The sequence below is a fragment of the Micropterus dolomieu genome, linkage group LG04 (assembly GCF_021292245.1).
Source record: "Micropterus dolomieu isolate WLL.071019.BEF.003 ecotype Adirondacks linkage group LG04, ASM2129224v1, whole genome shotgun sequence".
Classification (NCBI taxonomy): Eukaryota; Metazoa; Chordata; class Actinopteri; order Centrarchiformes; family Centrarchidae; genus Micropterus; species Micropterus dolomieu.
Genome location: NC_060153.1, coordinates 15,061,714 through 15,072,651, shown reverse-complemented (window position 1 = coordinate 15,072,651; position 10,938 = coordinate 15,061,714). Strand labels below are relative to the sequence as shown.

Here is a 10,938-nt window from a genome sequence, read left to right as displayed (position 1 = left end):
CTATTTTATCTTTTATCCCCCCGTCTGTTGAGATTTAAGACAAGATTTGCCGATGCACATGTTGTGATTCATCCTCTTGGGGACCATGAATGGCTGTTAAAATTGTCAAGAAAATACCTCCAAGAGCCTAGTTATTGAGATCTTTCCCTAAAAAACTAAAACGTCGACCTCATGGTAGAACTAGAGGAAAAGTCAGGAGATCACCAAACTCAGTAGGAGTCATCCTCTGGGGATCATGAATGTCTGCACATTACAATCCACCTAACAGTTGTTGATATATTTTGGGCTGGATGAAAGCCGTGGACTGACATCTCTAGAGCTGCTAGCTTGGCTAATAAAAGAACAAAACACAACAGAATTGCAGCAGATGTGAGTAACGTATAATATTTGCAACTGTATTTATTTTCAAATTGACCAAGAGGGGAGAGGGGGGTTATAATAATAGCAAACATTTCGCTTCAAAATATTGATTATTACATTTGACTTTGGGGTAGATAAAGGAGCACAGTTCGATAGCAGAAGAAGGGATATACATACATACAGTACAGGTAAGCATAGCACCGTTTTACACTGAATACTGGTGTTCTTAGCTTTGTGTATGTGTACAGTATTATACTAGAACAAGGACTCTTTAGAACCAAATAGTGTAGTGGAAGAGTGATCTGTGTATCTCTGTGGAGGGCGGGGGAAGGGCTCGCTGTCTTGTCTATGGTGTCCCATTTCAAATATCCTACACCTCACATTTCAACAGCTTTCAAACTCATCTTCCAACCAGATGTCAGAAAATTACTTTTGAAATAACAAAGTTTGTAACATTCTGAGGTTCTTCTACAACACAAAGCCTGTAAATAAGATTGTGTTTCAGATTCTATATGTAGATCCTTGCAGTGAAAAACATGATTTTCTTTAACACCCCTTGTTTCCTTCATCACAAAGCCTGTAAAAGGTCCTCCATAATCAACAGTTAAAAACATCCATTTGTCTCTTTATAACACCTTTACATTCTTTGGGCTGGGTATCAGTGACACAAACAACAAACATTTCAACATTACCCTTTAGAGTGAATCCTTAAACACAAACTAGTCTATAGAGATCTATATTTGCTATGTGATGGGTGGAATACCTGGTTCAAATAGTAAGACCATCACTGTAAATGCTCTCTTCTATTCCTTCTATGTGGACAAAGTCAGGAAGAGGATTTGTCATTGTCGCACACATTGCCATCTAAGTTAAAACGTATCTAAGAGTTTTACCATTTGGGGCTGGTCTGATGTGTAGTTGTTTTGATAAGTGTTTGTTGAGCAGTCAGCCATTGTAAAACAATAAAACCGCCCATATTCTTTATAGCCTGACAGGTGACCAATGCTTTGCATTGCCTAAAACCCATTCTTTTACAGTCACATATCTGTTTCCATATGAAAATATAATGGGTTACAGCGACAGTTAACATGCATACAAACCCTCACACACAAACATGTATCCAAGCTGAGCTGTTCCACACACCGGCTTGCAGAATACTGAGCCCAACCGGAGAGGAAGTTTCTTGAATATTACAATTATTTCTTTATACTGCAACGCAAGAACTGATTGGCTATCGCCAGGGGGAAACCAATACTGACTCCCCTGAGTGATACGAGAAGTAGGATCAAGAACAGGAGACTATATTCACACAAACACATATACACCCACCCACACCCACACACAGTCTTTCCTACACAAAAGCTCCTTTGCCAACAATTACACTTCCTCCAATCCAAGGCTTTTCTGTTTGATATGGCTTACAACTGTAATAGAGGGGCTGAGCCCATTTCCATCTGTATTTAAAGTCAACTTGGGCAAAGCCCTAGTTTTAACTGCTGTTTGAGAACTGAGAGAAGAGTGAACTGAACTGCATGAGGGTTTCTGAGGCCTAACAAGAGAAAGAAGAATAAAACACTGATGATACAAAAGACCATGAGGCAGTTGGTAGAAATGCAGGTTCGCTGGTACAATGAAGTCAATGAATATTCGTCTATTCCAATCCGGATAAAAGCTATAAACGATTTCTCTATATTTCTACTCCATCATATCTGCCACTGCACAAAAACAACATCATTTTAGTCTCTTTGGAGACTTCTCCCGCCATATTATTTTGATAAGGAAACAAGGAAGGCAAATTTGAATGAGGCAACTGCGTCCTTTTAGGACACTTCCTCCTCTGGTCTTCGCAGCACCACTGTCTAATCCTCCCGGGTCTGGTTCCAGACTGAGGCAGAAGCAAAAAAACTTTCCACATTCCTGAGAATACAAGTACCATCCAGCAACTTCAAACCCTTGCTAAGTCAATTATTGTAAGACACAAGGGGCGACAAGCACACATACACACACATACACACCAACCACACACAGACACTCTCATGCCCAATCATGCACACAAAAGATTGTATTCCCCCCCCAAAAAAACACACACTAACTCACAGAATCACACCACAGGTTACAAATAACTAGGTCTCGACAGTGATTTACTGTACACAACCACATCAAGTGCTAAAGTTTCAGGAGGTTGACGATATACTGTTTGTTACGTATAGGGCTCTCTGACTGTTAAAAAATAATCCCTACTATATACACACGCATTAAATTTATTAGAGGGTAATATCTTGTTGGAAAATATATCTACACCTTTGAATAGTCTGCTTGAAATAAAAGCAACATAATTTACCATTATTGGCACTTGGAATCACTAAACCCGTGTTATAATTCAGTTAAACTGTAATCTAGTTTCTTGCCAAACATAATTTGTACTTACAAAGTTAAAAGGAGCCTTTTTTGTCTCAGAGACACAGTGTTTAAAAACACAACTTTCACAAAAAATAAAAATAAAAAATAACCCAAGCCCAACCAATTTCAACAAACCGAAAGAAATTTAAAACCTTGTCCTGGACTTTCTTTTTTTTTTTTCTTAGAGAAGGGGGGTGGTGGTGGTGGTAGAGAGGTTTCTGAGAGAGCACGTCATTGCTCTGTCTTTGACCAGAAAACACTTGAACAAAGTAAAAATTTTCAAAAGCGACTAATAAAAGCTTACACAGTTATTTTTTCCATGCAATCATATAAAATACTACATTTCTGTTTCCTGTTAGGCTATATTGGATATTTACAAGTTTTGTTTTTATCATACAGTAAATCTGTACAAGGTCATTCCACTTTGACACACCTTCAAAATAAAAGTCGTTACAGTGGCGATAAGATGTTTGCTGGATTTTTTTCAGGTTGCTGCACCCCCCTCACAATGCCGCCTCCGGTGAGGGAAAGGGGAGTTTTAATCCATCCTGTTGTCATGGTGACAATCCTTAGCGAGTTCTTTGCAGACTCACAGGCTTTCCTCTTTCCTATGATCATTTCTTTCAGATGGAGGAAGGGAGGGCAACGATTTTGGGAAAAATGGAAGTTTGTGACAGCCACACGACCGAAACAAATGTATGCAGCAATCCCCAGCTTTACTAACTGAACACATTTCCCTGCAGGCTTTACTGTGGCTGGCTGCTGACACTGTCAGTCCTGTGCGATGACAGGGCTTTCTGCTGTTTCTGGGGCTGTGGTTTCAGCTGCTGCTGGTGCCTCTGATGGTGAGATTGTTGCTGCTGCTGCTGCCGCTGTTGTTGTTGTTGTTGTTGTTGTTGTTGTTGTTGCTGCGGCTGCTGCTGTTGGTGCGTTGCCTGTGTGAAGGTGCCCTGTTGTTGGAGTGGGAAAGCTGCCTGCAGAATCAGCTGGGTAGACTGGTTACTGTGGAGAAGACGAGTGCCCTGGTAGGAAAACAGTGCAATAATATTAGAATATGAAGTAGTTTGTACTATTTAGATATGTTTACATTTTCATTCTAACTTAAAGTCAACAAAATGTATCTTTCTCTTCTCACACACTCATAGATACTTAAAATTATTAGATTCTGTAAACAGTAGTTTTATTATTTCAGTTTTATTATTTTATAATGCTAACTGCAGGTAAAAGACAACACGTGGTTATCTTGTCAGGATGTCTACTTAAATATTTTTGCTGCCCTCTACTGATACCTGTAGGAATTGCTGTTGTTGCTGCTGCCCCTGCTGGCCGCTCTGAGCCACTACAGTGGTCTGATTTTGGCCATCGGGCTGACCTTGGGGCGCTTGGGCTGGTTGCAGAGTCAGGGTCTGGGTTTGCCCACCCTGCTGAAATGGCACATGAGTTAACAGAGAACAACACAGGGATGTAGTCATGTAAGTGAATCATATAAGAAATGATGTTTTCTTTGGAAAATTGCAGGCCATTTACTGCATATAGAGAGATCCGTCTATATTGGCAACACCTGTACAAACCCTTAAGGTCTCTCTCAATGGATTCTTTAAGGAACCAACTTGTCAAGTGTTTTTTGGACTGGCAAGACAAATAAAAGGGATGGAGTCTATTGTAGACGTCAAAATAAAAACAACACGGCGCCTGTTTTTTTTTTGACAAATCATATACTAGTCCTCTTAGTTGTTTGAGTCATCTCTTTGACTTTAATCTCTTGTGTGCTGCTTTCAGACTTAGGCAATGAAAAATATTGCTGTTTTCTTTATTTTCATTTGTTGCCAAATATCAGCATAAAATACAAAAAGTTTTTTCAAGACTACATTTATAAAACAGACATTTGCTGAGCTAGCTTTTTATTACATTGTATTGAACACTGAGCAGCTGGGTGGTTATGTGCCTCACACATGGTCTTTTGGATGGACTCTAGAGTAATTCTTGATCTGATCTTAGATGCAGTTTCATTAGTTACTCTGTGACTCACACAGCTTTGTCCTTACCTGTTGCCCACCAAAGGGGTTGTACGCAGTGACCACCTGTCCCATGAACATGGAAGTGGGCACCATGACTGCTCCACATGCCATTGGAGCTGTCACAAGCTTGGTCACCAGCTGCTGGCCTGCTGGGAACCTGGAGAGAGTGAAATGGAGAAAAGGGAACAGAAGGGGGAAAGAAAACTAAATTACAGCCAAGAATCATACTGGACATCTTCTATTTAAGTATCAGGTTTGGTGGTTGTCTACTTACCGGATCTGTCGGTCCTGTGTGAAGGTGGCCACGGCGGTGCCTTGCTGTGTGTTGTTCTGCGGCAGGCTGGTGCTGATCTGCAGCACGTTGGGCTGCCCTGGCTGGGAAATCATCATAGTGTTGTATAGTGGAGCAGATACAGAGCCCTGGGTCTGGGGCTGACCCTGGGGAGGTTGCTGGGGCTGACGCTGAGGCTGGAGAGTGGCAATGTGGGGAAGGAGGGAGGGACATGAAATGAATTCCTTTAAAAACAAAGTAAACCGACTAAAGTGCCTTTTCTTGTGGATTATTGCCCCCACTTTCCCCATTTCATTTCAGTATATTTAGTCATATGAACATAGGTTAAAATAAACTAAACAGATCATAAACCCCTAAATATACAGAAAAATAGAAACGGGGGGTGGTCTGGGAGGTTTTATGAAGCCGCTTCAAGACTTAGAAAAGTCCCATATAGTAAGGTGAGACATTATTTTGTCACAGTATGCTTGCTTTTGACACACAAAAATATGAACATGAAGTAAAAAGTGTTGCTTTTGTTGCCCATGCTGTTATGAACGGACTTTATTATTACATGACAGGATAACTTCGATAGATCACCATTACTGAACAGCAGAGTATGGACGTTGTCTCTAACTGTGGTAAATACGATAAATTGTGTGTTTAACAGGACTCAGCTGTCACTGTGAGTATTCTGTCCCTCACATGACTAAACACTAGCAGCATACATGTGACCAATAGTGTCAAAAGTTCACACAAGATTAGTGTTCTCAGAGGAACTTGAAAATTGAGTACATAATTATTGTTGGACCTTTCAAATGCTGACAGTTTATCCGAGATAATCTGTGTGTGTGTGTGTTTGTGTCCCACCTGTGTGAGAGCATTGGTCTGCTGCTGCTGCTGCTGCTGCTGCTGTAGGTTCTGCTGAGGGGGTGGAGCTTGCTGCTGGATGGTGAGTTGCTGAGTTCCTGAATGGACAGGGTTAATTGTTGTCTGCTGGACCTGACTGGTCAAAGTAGCTGTTTGTTGGACTGACCCCACCTGGGGGAGCTGCACATTCATCGCTCCACCCTGCTGCTGCAGCAACATCTGTCGGGATGGAAACACTAAATGTCAGGCCACAGTTGTCTGTGTGTCGAGGTGTACACTGCATGCCGTTATTTTTGTATATTTATTTGCCAAATCAAAATGTGCTTATTGTAATAACAGAATTGAACAGGATGCACATTCAAGTGGTGAAACATCGTTTCCTCTGAACAGAAGAAAAATTATGCATGACTCTAGTTCTGATCTAGGTCAGGCTAAGCCATGTAGAACAAAACAGGAAAAGACAAAATCACAATACAGCTACTGATCTGTTAAAAAAGAAGAAAGGTTGCATGCTAGTTTTGTTTGTTTAAACAGTTTTCAACATTTGAAAAGGATTAATTATCATGTGAGAAAAAAAAAACATTTTGGTAAACTGAAGTCGCTCTCTTTTATTGTTTGAATTTAATTAGTTTTTCTTACATTGTCTTGTAGATACTCTTTTATCAACACAGCCAATAAACAACTATCAACCAACCACCACTGAGTAAAAATAACGAATTATGACACAAAGAGAGAGGAAGGGAGGAAGAGAAATAAAATGAAGGAAGATTTCAGAGGGTGATGAGTTTGTGTACTACATTATAATTATCACATTTGAGACAATAAACCATAGACTAGATTCAAATATAACTGCGTCAATTTAATGAAAAGGCTACATTTTTAAATTCTGCGGCCTTGACAGCTACCACGCGTGTGAGTTTCCCTAGTACCTGTAGGCCCTGTCCCTGGACTCTCTGCAGCTGCTCTTGGATGTGTCTCAGCTCCTCCTGCTGCCTCTGGATGTTGGCCTGGATCAACCTTGTCCTCTGTTCCAGCTGATCCTTTAGATGCTGCATGGCATTCACCTGCGCTGAGAACTCCATCACCGGCTGTGGGTGGAAAGAAGAAGAACAGGTCAATTACTTCAGCAGTATAGACTTTGTGCGCATGCAGTTCCCAGTAACTGATGTTCTGCTGTTCATTACGAAACACTGGCAAACAAACATCACAACCTCCACAGTAGGGCTGCAGCTAATGATTACTTTCATTATTGATTAATCAGACTATTATTTTCTCCATTACTTATCTCCAACAGGTGTAAGCCTGGAGGGGATCATGTGTGTATCCGCCTGCAGCCAGTCTCTCCCTCTTAAATGTGAATATTTTCTGGTTTCTTTACTCCTCTATTACATATTTATGTGACATTCATATGTGATGTCATTGTGGAGTGATATTCATTAAATAAACCTACTGCTTTTATTACATTACTACTTGTTATCAGGAGGTAATGTTCTCATTGTCAGACACAGGCTACAGTATAGAGAACACATATATACACACTATAAACCAAAACAATATAGACAGATTGAGACAATAGTGCAATGAGCAGAGTACAAAGGATGCGGTAAATTATTATTATTATTATTATTATTATTATGTCGGAGGTGGATGAGATACACAGGTTCACATACATATATGTACACATGTACACAGTGGGATGGAGTATAGTGCAAAGGATGCTGGAATAAATAAGTATTATGTGCTTGAGCTAGGTGGATTTGGTATACAGTACATACAATATATAATATAACAATATGAACAGTATAAACAGAACTAAAATAGAGAACGAGAGAATGAAGAATAAATAATAAGTGGTAACCAGTAAACAGGTGGCTGAGTTACTGGGTTATTGCACAAGAATTGTTCCTGACACTGTGAGTCAGAAGTCAGCTGTTCATCAGAGAGATGGCTTGTGGGAAGAAACTGTTCCCGAGTCTGTTGGTTTTGGCGTACAGTGCTCTGTAGCGTCTACCAGAGGGGAGGAGCTGGAACAGGTTGTGTCCAGGGTGAGATGGATCTGCAGTGATGTGTCCTACCTGTTTCCTGACTCTGGAAATATAGAAGTCCTGAATGGAGGGCAGGTTGGCACTGATTTCTTTTCTGAAATCCTGACTGTCCGTTGTAGTCTGCTCCTGTCCTTTTTGGTGGCAGATCCAAACCAGACAGTGATGGAGGTGCAGAGGACAGACTGGATGATAGCTGTGTAGAAGTGGTTCAGCAGCTCCTTAGGCAGGTTGAGCTTCCTGAGCTGGCGCAGGAAGTACATCCTCTGCTGGGCCTTCTTGATGATGGTGTCAGTGTTGGGCTCCCACTTTAGGTCCTGGGATATAGTGGATCCCAGAAACCTGAAGGATTCCACAGCAGACACAGGGCTGTTGAGCATGGTGATGGGGGGCAGAGTGTGTGTGTGGGGGGGGGGGTGCTCCTCCTGAAGTCCACGGTCATCTCCACAGTTTGAGCGTGTTAAGCTCCAGGTTGTTCTGACTGCACCAGAGAGCCAGCTGATAAACCTCCCGTCTGTAGGCCGACTCATCACCATCCTGGACGGGGTCGATGACCGTTGTGTTGTCAGCGAACTTCAGGAGTTTGACAGATGGGTCTCCTGAGGTGCAGTCGTTGGTGTAGAGGGAGAAGAGCAGGGGGGAGAGCACGCACCCCTGGGGGGCGCCAGTGCTAATAGTCCGGGTGCTGTATGTGATGTTCCCCAGTCTCACCTGCTAAGTCCAAGTTTGTGATACACTGACAGGTGGAGGCTGGCACAGTGAGCTGGGTGAGTTTGGTGCGGAGGATGTCCAGACTGATGGTGTTGAACACCGAGCTGAAGTCCACGAACAGGATCCGTGCATTTGTCCCCAGAGAGTCGAGGTGTTGCAGGATGTAATGCAGTCCGAAGTGGACTGCATCATCCACTGACCTGTTAGCCCGGTAGGCAAACTAGTCCAGTTGTTAAACTGAACGAAGCTCTTTCCAAAGCACCAGTGATATTTGAAGCTTCATACATCATCAGTCACTTGATATTCTTCATTCAACCCAAGCTCCGGCACAATGCATTAAAACAGTGCCCTTCACAAGAGTGAAACAAGCTTAGGAGCTTTGGTATCATCTGCTCATCTCTACAGTAGGGACAATGTACGTTGCAGTCGTGTTAGTGTGAGCGGTTTCTTTAGTTGGCATTTTCACTTTGAAACTGAAATTGTCTCGGCACAACATAAGTCAGTAGAAAATGAAATTAAAGTGTAGTAACACCATTCTCACCTGTACATTTGTCTGAAGCTGTTGTTGCTGCTGCTGTTGTTGTTGTTGTTGTTGTTGTTGTTGTTGAGTGATCATACCCGGAGTTACACTCTGACTTGTTGTTTGAGAGCTCATAGACTGCAAATATACAGATAATCAAGAGAATTATCACATGTTAAGTGCAGGAATTTGTTATATCACATTTCCTTAACCACACTGCATGGAAATGAATAAAATTCCATCTCTGTATGTGTTAACTCATGGTTACAACAATTAGTTCCTGTCAAACCAGGAAGTCCTAGTTTGCTGTGTGTTGGCGTTTTGGACACTCAAGTCTGCTCACCTGGCTGCTGATGGATGAGCGACGTTGTGATGTCATCTCCATGGTGGAGGCCAGTGACTGCCGAGGAGGCGTGGCCGTGTCCATGTGTAGCTTAGAGGCTGTTGCTGCAGAGACAGAATTATTGAAGAAGTGGCATACTTTACACACTCATACTCATTCTACGTCATCCCATTGAACTCCAGGTCTGATGTGTCAACGACTCGTCTTTAGGCTGAATTCAGATCAAACCCAGCGTTGGGGGAAAAAAAGCGGGTAGTTGATTTAGGCAGCGGCAGAGGGGCCGCAGAGGATACTGAAAAGACAAAAAAAACGCAGCGGCCTTTGGCGGAAAAGTTGAAACAGAATCAACTTTCAGAATCATGCTTGGGTGGACAATCCGAGCAAAGTGCTCCACAGCCAGCCTGAAATATCACTGAAACCATCATGGACTATGATACACTCCAAGTTGTGTCCTCACTTGGTTTATTTCATCTACCCAGGTTCGATCTGTGTCTGGCTTCCAATCTATGCTGAAAAATAGCGATATCAAGAAGCTTCCTTTGGTTTGTGTTAATTTGTTTGAGAGAGACAGAGACAGAGGGACAGCAGTGGTCGAGTGACCTATAGAGTGAATGAGGACAAGGATAGCTGGTAGTGAAAAAGCCAGTGAATCAGAAATAAAACATTATTTTCTGATTGTTTCACAGCGGTTAAGTTCCAAAGCACATACACCACGCAACCCTGCAGCTAATCACCGTAATGACGTATTTGGTCTGAATAACGCCTGCGGGTATTATGTCAGGGTATAACTGATTACCTTATGTACGTGCAACTGTGTGTGTGTTTGTTCTTACAAGTGCAAGTGTTGTCAGAGACATGGGATGAGGATTTTCGGGAACTCCGTGAGGAGGTCGAGGGTGATCGGCTACGGTCAAATCGCTCCAGAGCCTCCTTGAGGCTGGACGTATTTAGCTGTGACTCTGAGCCAGAGTCCTGACTCTAAAAACAGACACACAGAAGAAAAATACACATGAAAGCCAATTCTTCAATAAATCAATCAGTGGGTAAAATGCATGAAATCTCATTTGAACCAACAACAATATACAGTAACTACACTGCACATGCTTTAGCCTGCTTTCCTACCAATACATGCTAACAAACAGCTACCATATGGATGACCCTAAAGCGTAACTGATTAACAAATAAACTGAATTAATGTGAGATAAACAACTACTATCCTAGTTTTATCTGTTAGTGAATTTCAATTCCATGTTTGCTGTTCTCATCTTGATGTAATCACTGACCAAAGGGCTTGAGATAACATCAGACAACAACAGTAAGATTGTCAGAGATTTGTGGACAGAGTGAGAAATGTTAATAGGCAGCAGCAACTCACTGCCAGAAGTTAATGGTTAACAAATTTG

At 42.0% G+C, this 10,938-nt stretch overlaps 1 protein-coding gene across 3 annotated transcripts in view; it reads right to left on the bottom strand.

Annotated features, from left to right (window-relative positions):
• Positions 1-381: 381 nt before the first annotated feature.
• clockb (clock circadian regulator b) overlaps positions 382-10,938 on the bottom strand; it is a 24,735-nt gene continuing 14,178 nt past the window's right edge. For 2 of the 3 annotated variants that reach the window (XM_046046961.1, XM_046046962.1), the window contains exons 16-24: positions 10,369-10,513; positions 9,536-9,639; positions 9,214-9,330; positions 6,849-7,007; positions 5,920-6,138; positions 5,053-5,246; positions 4,806-4,935; positions 4,050-4,184; positions 382-3,782 (exon numbers count right to left, since the gene is read on the bottom strand). In XM_046046961.1, the coding sequence (XP_045902917.1) occupies positions 3,507-3,782; positions 4,050-4,184; positions 4,806-4,935; positions 5,053-5,246; positions 5,920-6,138; positions 6,849-7,007; positions 9,214-9,330; positions 9,536-9,639; positions 10,369-10,513 (1,479 nt within the window). In that variant the 3' untranslated portion in view covers positions 382-3,506. The remainder of the gene's footprint in view (positions 3,783-4,049; positions 4,185-4,805; positions 4,936-5,052; positions 5,247-5,919; positions 6,139-6,848; positions 7,008-9,213; positions 9,331-9,535; positions 9,640-10,368; positions 10,514-10,938) is intronic. The other variant, XM_046046963.1, reaches the window with a different exon arrangement.